The sequence below is a fragment of the Physeter macrocephalus genome, chromosome 11 (genome assembly GCF_002837175.3).
Source record: "Physeter macrocephalus isolate SW-GA chromosome 11, ASM283717v5, whole genome shotgun sequence".
NCBI classification, from domain to species: Eukaryota; Metazoa; Chordata; class Mammalia; order Artiodactyla; family Physeteridae; genus Physeter; species Physeter macrocephalus.
This window is the reverse complement of record NC_041224.1, coordinates 45216519-45235272: the sequence shown is the minus strand read 5'-3', so window position 1 is coordinate 45235272 and position 18754 is coordinate 45216519. Positions and strand designations below refer to the sequence as shown.

Here is an 18754-nt window from a genome sequence, read left to right as displayed (position 1 = left end):
ACGGTTCCTTAAAAAACTAAAAATAGGGCTTCCCTGGTGGCGCAGTGGTTGAGAGTCCGCCTGCCGATGCAGGGGACACGGGTTCGTGCCCCGGTCTGGGAAGATCCCACATGCCGCGGAGCGGCTGGGCCCATAAGCCATGGCCTCTGAGCCTGCGCGTCCGGAGCCTGTGCTCCGCAACGGGAGAGGCCACAACAGTGAGAGGCCCGTGTACCGCAAAAAAAAAAACAACTAAAAATAGAACTACCATATGACCCAGCAATCCCATTACTGGGTGTATACACTGAGAAAACCATAATTCAAAAAGAGACGTGCACTACAATGTTCACTGCAGCACTATTTACAATAGTCAGGACATGGAACCAACCTAAATGTCCATTGACAGATGAATGGATAAAGAAGATGTGCCACATATATACAATGGAATATTACTCAGCCATAAAAAGAAACGAAATTGAGTTATTAGTAGTGAGGTGGATGGACCTAGAGTCTGTCATACAGAGTGAAGTAAGTCAGAAAGAGAAAAACAAATACTGTATGCTAACGTATATATATGGAATCTAAAAAAAAAAAAAGGTACTGATGAGCCTAGTTGCTGGGCAGGAATAAAGAGGTAGATATCAAGAATGGACTTGATGACATGGGGTGGGAGGGCGAAGCTGGGGCGAAATGAGAGTAGCATCGACATGTATACACTACCGAATGTAAAACAGTTGGCTGGTGGGAAGCAGCAGCATAGCACAGGGAGATAGGCTCGGTGCTATGTGATGACCTAGAGGGGTGGGACAGGGAGGATGGGAGGGAGGCTCGTGAGGGAGGGGATATGGGGACATGTGTTATGCATATGGCTGATTCGCTTTGCTGTGCAACAGAAACTATCATGGTATTGTGAGGCAATTATACTCCAATAAAGATCTATTAAAAAAGAAAAAACCTAATAACAGAGCCTCACAGTGTATGATTCTGGAACAATTAAAATCAAAATTCTGTGGTACGCAAATTATATACAGACATGTTGGAGGGAAAGGAATATCCAGAGTGGGTACGTTTATACAGGGAAAGTTTCCCATAAAACATGAACAATCCATCAGGCTAACTCCTCACCCCAAAGGAGTAGTGAGTGAATCATTCAAAAGATAGTGAGTGAATCATTCAAAAGATACAGTGACTAGTCTCCAAAGGAGATGCCTGCATCTGCATGACTAATTTAAATAGCCCAGTCTACGTATCAGTGCCTGATAAGACCACTTTTTAGAGGTATATAAAGGACATTTAGAATTTATGAGATTTTTGAGTACAAAAATAGAGCCAGTCTTTATCTTGAATTTAGTGGAAACCAACTGCACACTCGCAGTTACATAATCTTGCTGATTTAGGCAGTTTATAACTATGATCCTTCTGGTTTAAGGAATCAAGTCTGCTTTTCCTCCAAAAAGAAATCATGTACTCAGAAAGATGAGGGAAGCATCTTTCAAAAGAGTGACTATAGTAAGTTTTCTGGAATGCTAAGGTAACTGTGAATAAATAATCTAGAAAGTATATGAGAACCCTTAGTTTAAGGCAATCTGGTTAAGTTCACCTTTAGTTAGCAGAGCAGGGCATAGGAGATTCTTGGGAAGAAAACCCAAGGGCATTCCTTTATCCAGGAGAGGAAGGGAAACCACCAGAAAGAATAGATGGCTCTACCCCAAGGGCCAACTGGGAGCACAGGAGTGCTCTTCAAGGAGGGGAGGAGCCCAACCTAGGAGTGTCAGTGGCTCGAAGGGAGGGATTCTTTGGTGGTACACAGGAGAGAGTGTACAAGGTGCAGCAGGCTCTAGTCTATGAAATAAGGGACAATGAGGGGGAAAAAAAGTCTTAGGCTCGGTAAGGGTAAAGTGTGATGTTAGACGTGGGGAGGAAGACTCCTGGCAAAGCAAAGCAAAATGACAGTCAGTAAGAAGTATTAAAAACTGGGCCCAATTATTTCTCTAAGTGTCAAATCCATGGCAAGGCTCTGAGCCTTATCTATCCTGGAGACAGAATATTCAAGATATGTAAAAATATGATGAGAAATAATAACCAGTCAGAACTCTGCATTTTCACCATTCTCAGGAATGAGAAAGAGCTGGATAAATACTCTCCTTCACCCTTGGTCTATGCCTCAGTTACATCTTCTGCAACATTTCAAGGAGAAAGAGGTAAAAAGCTTCCCAACATTTTAATATTATATCTTCAAGCAAAAGGAACATTATATTGCAATTATGTTATTGTTTTAATTTTCTTAAACACTTCATTTCTCAACATTTTGAACATAGTAGGCTCATAGCAAAGACATTTCCATTAATCTCTACCAAGATTACTTGATACCATGGTACCATTCCTACCATGAGCTTGTTAGATTTAGATGAACTTAACAGACGTATATTGTGGATTCTAATGTAAACAATGCACTTAAAAACAATCCTTAATATATCTTTTGTCAGCTGTGCCTTATTAGCTGCCTAATATCTTCTTTTTTGCTGTCAACAAAATTACAGTTATTAAAAGCAGAACATTTATTACTGTAGGACAAAATGTTCCCAAAATGCATCAAAGACATAATGCCTTGAATTTCACCTAATTAGGAAGAATTCCTCCTTCTCAGATGTTGACATATGCTTTTAATTCTGTAACATGTACAATTATAAACAACTATTTCACAAATCACAAAATGAAATTATTAATATATCTCTATATAACAACCCTCAAGTGTTCTTACTCTGTAGGTCTTTTCGAGGCATTCTGAGATGATCTAGAAAGATAAAATTTGGCATGAGTGTATAGTTTTTGTTCATGGTCAAAAAGAAAAATCATGAAATGTCCAATTTTCAGTTTTATGGGGATTCCCTTTTGTCATACCAGTTCTGTATAATTTTAGCTCCAGAAAGAGTGTGTCTTTAAGTTAAAAAATAACAAGTATAATGAATCATCATTTAGTCTCAGAATATAAGAAAGTAGTTGGATAACTATTCCTTTTAGTGGTTCCCAATTTTTCTTTTAAAAGAGAATTGAAGTCATCTTTAAAAATAATTTACAATGAGAGATCCCTATGAGATTCTGGCATATAACTTGGAAGGAGTTCAAGGCACTGAGTGAATCGCCATAACATTCCCTGGTACAGAAAATTAATACTGCCATTGGGGACTGAAGTCTGAAACCAGTCATCTTAGTATGAAAAATGATTTAGTTTAGAGAACAATGGCACATTTTACAGATTCTAACTAGTCTGAGTACACCAAAAAAGTAAAATGCTTTTATTTCTTAACAGGTTTGCAAACTGTTTTAAGAAGAACCAGGCCTGTGCTCCGCAACGGGAGAGGCCACAACAGAGGAAGGCCCACATACCACAAAAAAAAAAAAGAAGAAGAACCAGGAGAAACTCTTCTGTCTGGGAAGGCATCCTCCATCTGAAAGTCTATCTCCTGTGAAATAAGCCATTAAGTAAGAAACCTGGGACTCAACCCAGGTGTTCAGGTAAAGGGTCATTGGAAAGGCAGCTTAGAAAAACAAGCTTCTGAATTCTCAGAGCTAAGGAGGGGATTCACATTTAGCTTGATTGGAAGGTATGCTAATACGATGTAGATGAATTATTCTGAGGATCTCCTGGAATGTGATCAAAATCTTGGGGATGAGACCCAAAGAAAGGAAGGCATATTAGTGACTACGAATAACCAAGGCCAACCAATTTAAGGATGAGCTCCAGGGTGGCTTTAAGAAGCCGAGAGCCGTCTTTTAGCTATATTTCAAAACAGAGCTCTGCAACCAAAGCTCTCCAATTGTTGAAGGTAAACTTGCCCTTCTTCATGTCTAAAATACTGTAACATGGCTTTTAAGGCTTGGCCTGAGGAACATGACACATAGAGGGCCCATAAATAAACCCATGCACCTATGGTCTACTCATCTATGACAAAGGGGGCAAGAATATACAATAGAAAAAAAGACAGTCTCCTCAATAAGTGGTGCTGGGAAAACTGGACAGCTACATGTAAAAGAATGAAATTACAACATTCTCTAACACCATATACAAAAATAAACTCAAAATTGATTAAAGACCTAAATGTAACACCTGAAACCATAAAACTCCTAGAAGAAAACACAGGCAGAACACTCTTGGACATAAATCTTAGTATTTTTTTGGATCTGTCGCCTAAGGCAAAAGAAAAGCAAAAATAAACAAACGGGAGGTGATTAAATTTAAAAGCTTTTTGCACAGCAAAGGAAACCACTGACTAGATGAAAAGCCAACCTACTGAATGGGAAAAAATACTTGCAAACGATATGACTGATAAGTGGTTAATACCCAAAATATATAAATAGCTCATAAAACACAACATCAAAAAAACAAACAACTTGATTAATAAATGGGCAGAAGACCTAAAGAGAGATTTTTCTGAAGACAAAGAGATGGCCAACAGGCACATAAAAAGGTGCTCAACGTCATAATCACCAGAGAAATGCAAATTAAAACCACAATGAGCTATCACCTCACACCTGTCAGAACGGCTATCATCAAAAAAACCTACAAATAACAAAAGTTGGTGAGGACATGGAGAAAAGGGAACCCTTGGTGGGAATGTAAATTGATACAGCCACTGTGGAGAACAGTATGGAGGTTCCTCAAAAAAACTAAAACTAGAACTACTATATGATCCAGCAATTCCAGTCCTGTGTATACATCTGAAGAAAACAAAAATGTTAATTCAAAAAGATACATGGGGCTTCCCTGGTGGCACAGTGGTAGAGAGTCCGCCTGCCAATGCAGGGGACACGGGTTCGTGCCCTGGTCCAGGAAGATCCCACATGCCATGGAGTGGCTAGGCCCATGAGCCATGGCCGCTGAGCCTGCGCGTCCAGAGCCTGTGCTCTGCAACGGGAGAGGCCACAACAGTGAGAGGCCTGCGTACCGCAAAAAAAAAAAAAAAAAAAAAAAAAAATACATGAGCCCAATGTTCATGGCAGCATTATTTACAATAGCCAAGATATAGAAGCAACCTAAGTGTCCAACAACAGATAAACGAATAAAGAAGATGTGGTACGTATGTACAATGGAATAGTACTCAGCCATTAAAAAGAATGAAATTTTGCCATTTGCAACATGGATGGACTTGGATGGTATTATGCTTCCGAAATAAGTCAGACAGAGAAAGACAAATACCGCATGTTATCGCTTATATGTGGAATTTTAAAAATAAAACAAACTGGTGAATACAACAAAAAAGAAACAGACTCACAGATATAGAAAACAAATTAGTGGTTACCAGCGGGAGAGGAAAGGTGGTGGGGGCAAAGTAGGGATAGGGTATTAAGAGGTACAAACCACTATGTATAAAATAAATAGGATAGGGACTTCCCTGGTGGTCCGGTGGGTAAGACTCCGAGCTCCCAATGCAAGGGGTCTGGGTTAGATCCCTGGTTGGGGAACTAAATCCCGCATGCATGCCGCAACTAAGAGTCCACATGCTGTAACTAAAGATCCTGCGTACCGCAACTAAGACCCAGCGCAGCCTAAATAAATACATATTTAAAAATAAATAAATAGGGTACAAGGATATACTGTACAGCACAGGGAATATAGTGTTGTATACCTGAAACTTATAAATTGTACATCAACTATACCTCAATTTTTACAAAAAGGAATGAATGAATGAATAAATAAATCTCTCTGTCTCTCTCTACACATACACACACACACACACACACACACACACACACACACACACACACACACACACACACACACACACACCCTTTTGCTTCTATTTCTCTGGAGAACCCTGACTAATACAAGTATCTAAGGTAGTGATTCTCAACTAGAGATAAGGGGAAGTGGAGTCAATAAAAAGAGCAGAGGGGTTGGGGATGATAATTTTGAAAAGGCATGGGCAGACTTTGTGGAATACCTACTCAAAAGCCATTCACAACCTTCCTCTATGACAGAGGTGGGAATACTAAAACGAATTTTCCACCTTCCCCTGCAGCTAAGGGATAGCCATGTAACAGAGTTGTGGCCAGAAGGGCTTCCTTCCCAAATAAAAAGCTAAAGTCTTACTAGGAGAAAGCACTATGCTCTAACCATTCTCCCCGCCTGGCCTACTAAGGATTCAGATGTAAAACCAGTGCCTGGAAGAGCTGAAGATCAACTCTACTGCTGCCACCATTCCCCAGTGTTCCATGCACAGCATTTTAAATAGGAGTGCAATCAGAATCTGGCTTCTTAGGCCAACCTGTATTGAAAGCTGAGAAATTTAACCTACTTCATGTTAAATGTTATTATATAGACAGCTTTTAAAATTATAGCTGTACTCTTTCTCCACTGAGGCTAGCTAAGGTCAAAAATCTGCAATGGGGGGCTTCCCCGGTGGCACAGTGGTTAATAATCCATCTGCCAAAGCAGGGGACACGGGTTCAATCCCTGGTCCGGGAAGATCCCACATGCTGCAGAGCAACTAAGCCCGTCTGCCACAACTACTGAGCCTGCGCTCTAGAGCCTGCAAGCCACAACTATTGAGCCTGTGTGCCACAACTACTGAAGCCCACACACCTAGAGCCCGTGCTCTGTAACAAGAGAAGCCACTGCAATGAGAAGCCCGCGCACCACAACGAAGAGTAGCCCCCGCTCGCCGCAACTAGAGAAAGCCTGAGTACAGCAATGAAGACACAACACAGCCAAAAATAAATAAATAAATAAATAAAATAAATTAAAAACAAAGAATCTACAATGGGAAGGACTTGGACTAGAAGAATTTCCTGAAAGTAATGATTATGAAGCACTGACAATTATAATGGTTATGAATCACTAAATTAATAAGGAAGGCTGTAGGGTAAGAGTCTTTGAAAATATGTCCTGAATTTTTTTATGGCATTCCACTTTCAAGACAGGAGTTAGAATTGAGTGGCACTTTGACATCACTGCATTTTGTAATACAGTAGTGCATTTAAAATTTTACCTCAGTACATTTTTAATATTTGTTATAGTTGAGAACTAAAGAATTCTAAAGAGAACTAAAAATCACTGTGTAATAAAACCTCACTAACAAATCATTAACAAGGAACTTATTGGCCAAGCAGGTGAATGTAAAGGAAGTGTCCAAATTACCTAATAATTTTTTTAAAATTAATTAATTAATTTATTTATTTTTGGCTGTGTTGGGCCTTCGTTGCTGTGCACTTGCTTTCTCTAGTTGTGGCGAGCGGGGGCTACTCTTCGCTGCAGTACATAGGCTTCTTATTGCAGTGGCTTCTCTTGTTGTGGAGCACGGGCTCTAGGCGTGCGGGCTTCAGTAGCTGTGGTTCGTGGGTTCTAAAGTGCAGGCTCAGTAGTTGTGGCACACGGGCTTAGTTGCTCCGCAGCATGTGGGATCTTCCCAGACCAGGGCTCGAACCCATGTCCCCTGAATTGGCAGGAGGATTCTTATTTTATTTTATTTTATTTTTTTATTTTATTTTTTTTTTTGCGGTACGCGGACCTCTCGCTGTTATGGCCTCTCCCGTTGCGGAGCACAGGCTCCGGACGCGCAGGCTCAGCGGCCATGGCTCACGGGCCCAGCCGCTCCGCGGCATGTGGGATCTTCCCGGACCGGGGCACGAACCCGCGTCCCCTGCATTGGCAGGCGGACTCTCAACCACTGCGCCACCAGGGAAGCCCTGGCAGGAGGATTCTTAACCACTGCGCCACCAGGAAAGTACGCTAATAATTTTTAAAGTCAACAGTATCATATCTTTGAGGCTATCAACGATGCACCCTTTTTTTTTTTTTGCGGTACGCGGGCCTCTCCCCGTTGCGGAGCACAGGCTCCGGACGCGCAGGCTCAGCGGCCATGGCTCACGGGCCCAGCCACTCCGTGGCATGTGGGATCCTCCCGGACCGGGGCACGAACTCGTGTCCCCTGCAACGGCAGGCGGACTCTCAACCACTGGGCCACCAGGGAAGCCCAATGATGCACCTTTAAAAATATTTTCTCCAGTCCTACCTGTAAGAAGAAAAATCAAGTGCTGTCAAATAGTGACTTCAAAATTCTGTGCTTACCCTTTTTTTCTCCAGTGTAGGGCACATAGTCTTCCCTGTCCTTATGCTCCAAAGCTTCCTTCTCCAGATATGAAAGGAGGTGTTCTCTATCAAATGGCCCTGTGGCAGACTTTGATGTCTGGTTCTTCTGCCGGAACCCTGCAGGCAGAAGGGCATTCTGCCAAAGAGAATGAATCAGCCATTATGACCAGCAAGAATGCCAATGCTGTATATGTCCAGATGTTACCATCTAAGAAAGATTTATAGACTAGAATGGGATGTAGGCATTAAAGACTTCATTACAGGGTTTTAGGGCAGCAACATAAAAGTGTTCCAAACAAAGTTTTTTTAAATTAGGTAGAATTCACTTACATTATTATTAAAATAGGCACATTCACCTTTTCTTCAGAAAGTATTCTACTAGCAGGAAACACCCTTTACTTTTTAAGTATCCTGGGACAGTAATGAAAAATAGTTTGTAATGCTTAATAACAGCTCAGCATATATGTATACATAGAAAATAATTCCATTGCAAAAGAATGTTAAATGACTATATACATCATAGTCCTTCATAATGCCTGCTATTTCATCATAAAGACTTTCTCAGAAGAAAAACATGTATATCATACAGTAGGGTATCAGGATATTAATGTTTACTTGTTTGTGTTTAAATGCAAAGGTTCAACTTCTACATGTACATATGTGTGTATATATCAGCACTAGGACGTATCTGCAGCAACCACTGTCACTGCTACTCAAGACACTCAGAGATTCTCACGGCAAGAGTTATATCCCTAGGTTTCCACCTGGGTACAGCCTTTTTGAGTGCATGGAGTAACTGAGAGTGGGGGAGGGGTGAGCGGCAATGGACTAAAGTTGTCTCTTTTAGTCTCTACTCTGTATTTTCACTAAGCCCAGGAATAACAAGCGGTGACTAAACAATGTGAGGCGCATCTTTTTGCTTGTCAAAAACCGAAGAGGTGATACTACCTTGTCTCACAATTCCCAAGTATTCTTTGCGTTGAAAATGGGAGGCGGCCAGAAAAGTTACACAAAAGGGCCAACTCTGTTCTACAACACCTCACAATATTGGCAAGGATGCTGAATCTCCTAGGTGTTATAAGATCATTTTTCATTACAGAGTGATCTTATATGGATAATGATAATAAGAAATACTCTTTTTTTTTTTTTTTTTTTTTTTGCGGTACGCGGGCCTCTCACTGTTGTGGCCTCTCCCGTTGCGGAGCACAGGCTCCGGACGCGCAGGCTCAGCGGCCATGGCTCACGGGCCCAGCTGCTCCGCGGCATGCGGGATCCTCTCGGACCGGGGCACGAACCCGTGTCCCCCGCATCGGCAGGCGGACTCTCAGCCACTGTGCTACCAGGGAAGCCCCGAAATACTCATTTTATAACTAGAAAATATGGCCATTTGCTGAAATCCACAATAATTTTCATAAAATTCGCCTTTGTGTTTTCCTCATGTAATGGTGTATGCACAACACAGAAAGCTCACCTATCAAGATGAAATACAAAAGAGGTTTTTCCTAACCATGCACCAAAAATGTTTCTACAACACAAAATTGTCTATAGGAATATAAAAAAGGAACACAAGATATCTACCCTCAGACTTTGAAATCAAGACAAGACTTGTACATGAAGAATCCATTCTCAACAAACCATCAAGTCCTATCCATTTTTACTTCCTAAAAAACTGCTTCACTTTTCTCCATCTCCAATACCATTACTTTGGTCTACACTATGATCCAAGCTGGGATGGGCTATTACATTAGCCTCCCAGCTGGTCTCCCTGGATCAGTTGCTGATACTCTTCAACCTTCACTCCCACCCCCCAAGGTTATCCTAGCCTCATCTCACACACCCTCCCATTCTAACCACATCAGCCCTTGCTCCTCCCTTGTACGTGCCATATACTTCTTTCCCTGGAATGTTCTGTCCATCCTTTTTTGCAACTCGTTTTTCAGACTGCAGCTCCATTCCCCCAAGGAAAGCTTTTCCTGACCTCCCATTATATGCTCTTATATATGGCATGATTATTTGATTAATGTCTAATTCCTCACACTCCTACCAGACTATACATCGTGAGGGCAAAGACCACATTTGTTTTGATCACTCTCATGTCCAAGCCTAGCATAGTACCTGAGATCTATAGGTTGCTCCCCACCCCAATACTTATTGAATAAAGATTTGAGAATACTTTTAAAGAAAAATGCTCGTTAAGGCAAATTAATATAAGTTACTTTCCTTCACCATCAATAAGGCACATGTATACATACTGCTACTGCATGGTGGTAGCAATGGAGTTGCATTATACCACCTGCCTGTTCCAGCCCATGTCAAACATACAGGTTTTAAATGATATGTTAGCTGGAATCCTGGCTCCTTAAAAACAGTCTTTGACCACAAAATAAATGAGCGCTAACTGGCTTTGGAGGCCATGAGCTAAGCTTTATTAGAAGCACACTTTAATCAAGAAAGTTAATGGATCATTATTACTTAACAAATAGATAAATATCTCATTAAAAATGACTGCCACTGAAAATTACATGCTTCTCCCTTGCAGTGGAATTTTGTTGTAATAATTTATTCCCAGTCTTAGAAATGAAAAAATACCTTTTGCCTAGGCTGGCTGGCTGTCTTTTTGAGACAGAAGTTTTGAGAAAACACAGTTAAGTTAGCAAATAAATATATTGAATGCAGAGTAAGGAAAGTAAAATAGCCCTCCAGAATATAACAAAATAGCACCATATACAAACTTCATCTGCTCTTCTCTTATCTACCTTCTGAGACTTTGTAAGGTACAGTGTGTTCCTCTGGTTGAAGTAGCTGCTGCTACCCTGGCCCTCTTGTCTCCCGTGGTCCTTTACTGAAACACTTTCCAAAAACCTCACCCAACGAGTGGCAAGCTGTCAGTAAACATCACTGTTCTTCTAGTCTCAACTAACAGTATCTGAGGTTGGGGAAGTTACAACTAGGGTTGGGGAGTCTGCAAAATACATCCAGAAGTTAGAACCCAAGCCTCCCCATACAAGAGCAGGTCATGGATTTCCAAATAAGAAAATATAAGCCATCAGCTTTTAGACCTATAGAATAAAGCTCGAGTTAAAGGGGACTGACTCACTGTAGTTTAACAGAAAGACCACTAGACTCTGCCAGGGATCAATCAGGTAGTAAAGGATCTAGTCTCAGTTCTTTCCCTAATTGTAATAACTGAGGCAAGTCACCTAACTTTTGTTTTCCATCTGTGAAACAGAGGGCAAGCGCTAGATCAGTGTTTCTCAACCAGGGGTGTTTTCATCCCCCAGGGGACAATTGGCAATACCTGGAAACATTTTTTATTGTCACAGTTGGGGGGAGGGCATATTAATCACTTTTTAAATTTTCTGTATTTTATGATGCTTTGACATCTTGGGGGCCTTGCTAATCCTGGAAAGACTGCCCCTCCCAGGGCTAACTAATTCCTAGGGATAGCAAACAACTCCCCCCCAGCCCCTGCCATGTGCCTCTCATATGAAAACCAGCCATTCCAGAGCCCACACCCCCAACCACCTCTTTCATCTTTCACACACCAAGCCAATACTTCCCCTGCCCTAAGCTGCCCAGGGCCAGGAACTGGATAACTAGAGACCACTCCTGTAGCCCAGAGCCACTGAAATTATTCAAACTATCCAATTCTAAACTTGCTCAAATCTGCCCACCCTGTCTCACCTATTCCTTCCCTTGGAAACCACAATAAAAGTTCTGGGCCACACTTGTTCCTCACTCCTACTTCCTGACCAACCCAACTGCTCCCCGCTGTGGCCCTGGGTGGCTTGGTGAGCCTCCTGCTGTTGGGAACTGAAAGTAATAAACTCTTCTTTCAAGGAAGTTTCCGTGTATGGTATCTTACCAGACCTGATTAAAACAAAATCCCAGGTACATTTTAAATCAGGAGGGTATGCTATTAGTATGTTGTGAGTAGAGGCCAGGGATGCTGCAAAACACCCTACAACGTACAGGGCAGCCCCACAGCAAAGAATTATCCAGCCCCAAATGTCAACAGCACCAGGGTTGAGAAACCCTGGACCAGATGAACTCTTATGCTCCTACCATTTGATTCAAATAGGTCTGATAGGTTGAATTGCCTGGAGCAGATACTGCTGTGACATGCAAAACAGCACTGTTATTCTGAGTTACCCCACAGACTAAGGTTCACTGAAAAATCTTCCTTATAGTAACAATTATGGTTAAGGGATTTGATCAGTGGTATTGACACATTACCCAAGTGCTAAAGTAATGCTGAGAAAAGGAGTGTAGTTCTCAATATAAATTAGAAAACCTTCTAGCAGGAAATAAATGTGTGGTAGTGACAAGAACACTTTCATAAAACAAACTCTTACCACAGTCCTTAAAAGGCACTAAAAGTCAATGTCTTGTTTTTTTTTTAAAGACAATGTCTTGTCATAATAAAACGTGGTAAAGAAAAGCAGCCTAGCAAATTGCCATTACCTTCAGATCAAGGAGCCACAATCTTAGTGTTCTCCCCTCAGTGCCTCCCAGCTGCACACGCCCTGCCACAACAACCGTTCCAAACATACCAGGGATTAACAATTCCAGGGTCAAGGGTCTCCACCTTAGCCTTATGTAATGCATAAGGTAAGCAACAGCCATTTTGCAAAATAAAACATATATACATATATTCAGGTCTGCTCTATATGGATTGCAGTATTGCCCAGAGTCTGCTTAGATCTATTCTACCAATAACTAGAAACTTTGATCCAATTTGGTCAGCATCTTTCAGAAAGGTAATAATTAGATTTAAGGTCATGAAGGACCCTCTAGAGACACTCTCTACACTGCAGCCATCCTGGTACAGAAGCCCTGAAGAGGCATAGAGGCTGGCGTATGTCAAAGAGCTAATCATCTGCTGCATTTTACCAAAAACGTTCTTCCCAGCCCAGAGAGAAAAGATTTCTTAAAGGGAAGAAAATTTCAGGAGATGTTTGAAAATAAAAATGTTGGAGAAAATAGTTTAGAACAGTCATGTCATTAGAGATACCAGGCAGAAGTGGGGGTACTGGAAAGGAGGCCAAAAGTTCATTTGGATAAAGCGGAGGAGGGGGATGGCAGTGTCAGGGAAAAGTCATGGAAAAGCTAACTGTTCAAAGGCAGCTACTTAGTATCAAAGGGTTTGAAAAATTATTTCATTTCTCTTTATTGCCTAGCACCTACCTCAGGGTCAAGATCATCCAGCACAGTTTCCAGTTGTTTCAGTTCTGTTTCTGATAGATTCCCAAGGAGTTCATCTTCATCAACGTCCTTGTACTTTTCTAAGTCCTTCCGGAACGATAGTGCCATGGTTTGCAGTCACTTAATTTTTGCTATTCAGTACAGTCAGAAGTGATTTCTTATTTTTTTTCTTAAAGCTATGGAGAGAAGAAACAAAAACATTTAAAATATTAAGTCATCCCCACCTAGTTAGATCTATTTTAGGTTAAATATATTCTTTGACTACGTATCACACACCACCCTTGCCTATGAATCATTCAATGTCTTTACCTTTTGTCTTTTCTTGACGAAAAGCAACCAAACAAAAACAAAAAGCCACACTGGGAAAAAAGAGGAGGAGAAGAGAATAAAATTGAAATCCATTAAAACAGATAACTTGACAGAATTTAGATTCCTGATAACTGAGTTTTAGGGGGGAAGAACTTATAATATGTACCAAAATATAATTTTTTCCATCAATTGCTTTCAAATGATTGCTACCAGAATACTTTGTTTAAGCACAGTATGTTTGAGGCATGCTTGTTTTCCTGTAAATTGCTTAGAAGATTATTTTCTGACTCATATTAATATAGGGGAGATATTAATATACTCTCCATGGGAGGAATGGCCATTGGAAAAAACATTTTTTGAGAAGGTTCATTTAAAAAAATTTTTTTGCATTTTTTCTTCTAATTTATATATTGTTGCATTATGAAAACAATACATTTATTTGGCAAAGTAATCTAGGTTACAAGTTGAAATAAAAGAAAATTCTGAAGTGCACTGATTATTTTTAAAATATGAAATATTAGATGTATTCTAACCAATACATACTAGCATTCTTATTAGGAAAAGGCATTTTTAAAGGAAAAAACATAGCATTCTGAAAATGTTTCAGCAAAATGCGCAAAACCATGCTGGGATATGTCATCCACTGACTGGCAAGATTGGTCAGGAGGGTCTGGTGGTAGGAAAGGATCTTCACCATTTCCTCACCATGTTCATCCCTCCCAAACAGCTATGAAGTGACTCAAAAAGCAGCATCTTTCCAGATATAGCAGGACTATTCTATTGGAAAAAAAATACTTAAAATAAGTACTGCAAAAAGCGTGCAGTAAAAATGAAGTATTTCTATAAATTCTAGCCATATGTGTGGATCATTTGCCTCATAAAATGTTCCTATGTGAAAAAGAAATAATCCTTAGACTTCCTGATTTGGCTAAATTTTTCTTGGCTGTAAAACGCCCAGTACTTCAGAGTTTAGATATACTTTCTACTCCCTTCTCCCAAGTTTTCCCAACTTAATATTTTAACTAATACATTTTCCTCCTCAAACTAGTAACATTTTATGGACCCTTTTATGTGTTTTCATCTCCTATGAAGACAGGAAGTTTCACCACAGGGGTGTGTCAGCTAGCAAGCATCTGGGACCAATAACAAGCAAATTAACAGAGCTGCGCTTATGCAGATGTTAAAGTGCAGGCATTCTGTGTAACTGCCCAAGACAGGTCTGGCTTACACCTGTTCTACTGGCACTTCATTGGTTGAGCAGTTACCCTGTATTTTTTTCGCTGTTTTGAACACATAATTATCATTGTTGTCATTACTAAGTTTGGAAAACATCTTTTGTATTTCCAACTTTAAGACAGCAAGCTTACCAAGTATCCTGAGAGTGTATTTTCTCAGTTAAAAATAATACAGTCTGAGGAGACAATTCAATAGAAGGTATCAGCACTTTCAAATATATTAACCGTAAAATGCAATTTTAAAGAAGGTGGCACAGGACTTCCCTGGTGGTACAGTGGTTAAGAATCCGCCTTCCAATCCAGGGAACACAGGTTCGAGCCCTGGTCCGGGAAGATCCCACATGCCACTGAGCAACTAAGCCCATGTACCACAACTACTGAGCCTGCGCTCTAGAGCTCGTGAGCCACAACTGCTGAGCCCATGTGCCACAACTGCTGAGCCCATGTGCCACAACTACTGAGGCCCACGCGCCTAGAGCCCGTGCTCCACAACAAGAGAAGCCACCACAATGAGAAGCCCGCGCACTGCAACGAAGGGTAGCCCCCGCTCGCCACAACTAGAGAAAGCCCGCGCACAAAAATGAGGACCCAATGCGGACATACATACATACATACATACGTACATACATAAATAATTCACTTTAAAAAAATAAAATAAAATAAAGAAGGTGGCAGGTAATTTTAGGAGAAAAAAATAAATAGAAGAACATTTTGAAAAAATACTCCCTTTATTAAAATACCAATGATATGGTATTTGAAACAGATAAGGGTAAGAAATTGACAAAAGTACATGAATAGGTACCATGGGTAATTATTTAGTTTTCACTATTTTTTAATGTTTGGACAATCAATCCAAAAAGTTTTTAATGTAGTTTAATATAATTTATTTTTGAGGTTTATAACATACAATAAAACCAACTTCTTGTTCAATAAATATTTCAAAGAAATACGTATTAATTATTTTGAGCATCCCCTCACTTTACTCTCATGTGTTCCAGTTTGGGCCATAAATTCAATGGTCATCTTACTAATAAGGTATTATACTGGGCAATATGATAGGAGTGAGGTGTTAGGGGCAAAGGCAATGTTATAGGCCACCCAGGGTCTATAGGTTTGGAACATGACATTCCTTAGAGTGACTGAACAGGTTACTCCAAGAGATGGCTCCTTATCCCAAAGTAAAATCTGTCACACAAAGCATGTTTATAGTATTGCTTAAAGATCAATAAAATGAACACCATGAACACACCACCCAGCCTCAGAAAGAAAACATTACTTTGTACTCTCATGTTCCCCTTTCCAGTTGCATCTCTTCCCCCAAAAGAAGTTAGCCATTGTACTGAATTCTGAATTAATCATTCCCTTACTTTCTTTACAGTTTTACCTTAAATGTACATATCTTTAAACAGTTTTAGTTTTGCTGTTTTTTGCACATATATATATATATATATATATATATATATATGGACTCACACAGTATGTATCCTTCTGTGACTTGGTTTTTACACTCAGCATTGCTTTGAGTTCATGCTTAGAGCTGAACTTCTTTCATTTTCATTTCTATCTCATATACTGTTGTATAAATGAACATCTGAATTCCTTGTAGTCTTTCCTGCTCTACTTTTCTGCTGTTACCTATTTCCTGGTATACATGTGCAAGAGTTTCTCCAAGTTGTCCAAACCTAGGAATGGAATTGCTGCGAAAAGGGTATGGTATTACGCAAGTTTATTAGGTAATGTCAAACTATTTTCAAAGTGGTTGTACCAATTCACATTCCCAGAAGATTCAATGCATGACAATTTCATGTTGCTCATCCTTGCTAATTGTTGATATTATCAGTTGTTGTGGGGTTTTTTTGCCCATTCTGGTGGATGTGAAATGATATTTCATTGTGGTTTTAATTTGCATTTTGCTGAGTTATGATGAGGTTGAGTATCTTTTCATAAGTTCTTGGCCTTAGTCACTTAGACATAGTGGTGTTCCTTAGTCTGTGAAGAATCTTTGCCCATTTTTTTAAAAAATAAATTTATTTACTTTATTTATTTTTGGCTGCGTCGGGTCTTCATTGCAGCGAGTGGGGGCTATTCTTTGTTGCGGTGCGCGGGCTTCTCATTGCAGTGGCTTCTCTTGTTGCGGAGCACAGGCTCCAGGCAGATGGGCTTCGGTAGTTGTGGCAGGAGGGCTCAGTAGCTGTGGCTCCCAGGCTCTAGAGCGCTGGCTCAGTAGTTGTGGCGCATGGGCTCGTTGCTCTGCGGCATGTGGGATCTTCCCGGTCCAGGGGTCGATCCTGTGTCCCCTGCATTGGCGGGCGGATTCTTAACCACTGTGCCACCAGGGAAGCCCTCTTTGCCCATTTTTATATTGTGTTATCTTTAAAAAAAATAGATGCTCTTTACTATATTCTGGATACTAATCTTGTCAGTTATATGTTAAAAATCTCTTCCATTTTCTTTTAACTCATTAGTTTATTAAGGTATTTCTAGGGGGAATAATATCAAAGTGTTTTTCATTTAATTATTTAAGGAATTTACTTCTTTGGCTTGTTTTTTCCTTTTCAAAGCAATGGAAAGGCATTTCCTTCAAGTTCGGATTATGAAATCTTGCCAAGAACTTCCAGGTACTATACCAGAGTTTCCCAGAAGCTTCAATTCTGCTTCAGTAAAAAGCAAACAACTGCTGCTCATCCTACCTAATGCTGCTCAAAACTCACCACAAGTGTTCACATTCTCAGAGTCTGTAACTTGATTGTACCTTCTCTCTCGACTCTCATCCTTTACTGAGGATTATCTGTGTGCTGACAGTGTGCCAAGTATTAGCAAGAGAAGCTCAGAGCTCCTTAAGAAGGGAAGCTCTGGAAGCCCTGCTTTGCTCTGCTTTCTGTCCCATGGATAACATGTCCTCTCTTGCTTGTCCTCTGACATCTGTATATTGGAAGGGGAACAAATTCTGAATGGTTTCAACCAGTGTGCTAGAAAAGTATCTTAAATCTACACTGGGTCTACAGGAACTTTTTTTAATCCCCAAGCTAATGTAAAATACATTTCATAAAAATACACTTCATAATCTACACAGCACAGGAATAGATTTTTTTAAGGATAATATTCTCAGTCTTTTTTTTTTTCTAAAGGTTGCATATAAGCAAAAGTGAGTTTTGCCAGATAAGTTAGGTAAACTTTCAGGCGGATGTAGAAAATCTTTTAACTTGAAATTCTGGTATGATCAGACTGCTTAATTCTCCATCCTTAACTCACTTTTTAGAGCAGTGGTTTTCATGTTTTAGACTGAATCAGAACCCCCTCGAGGGCTTGTTAGGACACCACCCCTGGGCCCCACCCCCAGTTTCCTGATTGCATAGGTCTATAGGGTAGGGCTGAAAATCTGCATTTTTAACCAGCTACCAGGTGGTGCTGATACAGCCGGTCAGGAACTAGACTTTGAGAGGCACTGCTCTAGAGGAACTGACTTCATAAATTTGTAAATTCTGACAACTAGGTCTCACATTCTTGTGGCAGTCTATCTTGTCCGACTCACAGGCTGAAGAACTTTGTTAAAATAGTCCCCAAAGTCTATGGGAACTGTTGCCATGGTACGCTTTCCTTTTCACTCTGCCACTGCTTCACTGGATTTCGGTTAGCGGAGGCAATACCGAGGAACATAAGGAACCTCCTGGAGTATTCTGGGCCAAAAGCTTTCATTCCATTAACCAACTTCCTTTTCATGTATTACTAGTCTCTAGAATCCTCCTCATTTTTCACACAAGACTTTCAGGACCCTGCTAATTTCCAGGTGGATTCTCAGCCATCTCATTTCACAGATGTTTTAAATTTTAGCTTTCTATTTAAATACTTTTAAAATAGCTGTATTCTAGATCTTTGGGATCACTTTAAATGAAGCACTGTTGTGAGATTTCAGATGTCATATTTACATTTATATTTA

The 18754-nt window shown here is 40.3% G+C and overlaps 1 protein-coding gene across 3 annotated transcripts in view; it reads right to left on the bottom strand.

Annotated features, from left to right (window-relative positions):
* The window catches only part of TMOD3 (tropomodulin 3), a 91266-nt gene that overhangs the window by 38677 nt on the left and 33835 nt on the right, over positions 1-18754 (bottom strand). For all 3 annotated transcript variants that reach the window (XR_003682037.2, XM_028496061.2, XM_028496062.2), the window contains exons 2-3: positions 13256-13449; positions 8048-8204 (exon numbers count right to left, since the gene is read on the bottom strand). Coding sequence is in view for 2 of the 3 variants with exons in the window: in XM_028496061.2 (XP_028351862.1) it covers positions 8048-8204; positions 13256-13381 (283 nt within the window). In the remaining variant the exon portion in view is untranslated. The remainder of the gene's footprint in view (positions 1-8047; positions 8205-13255; positions 13450-18754) is intronic.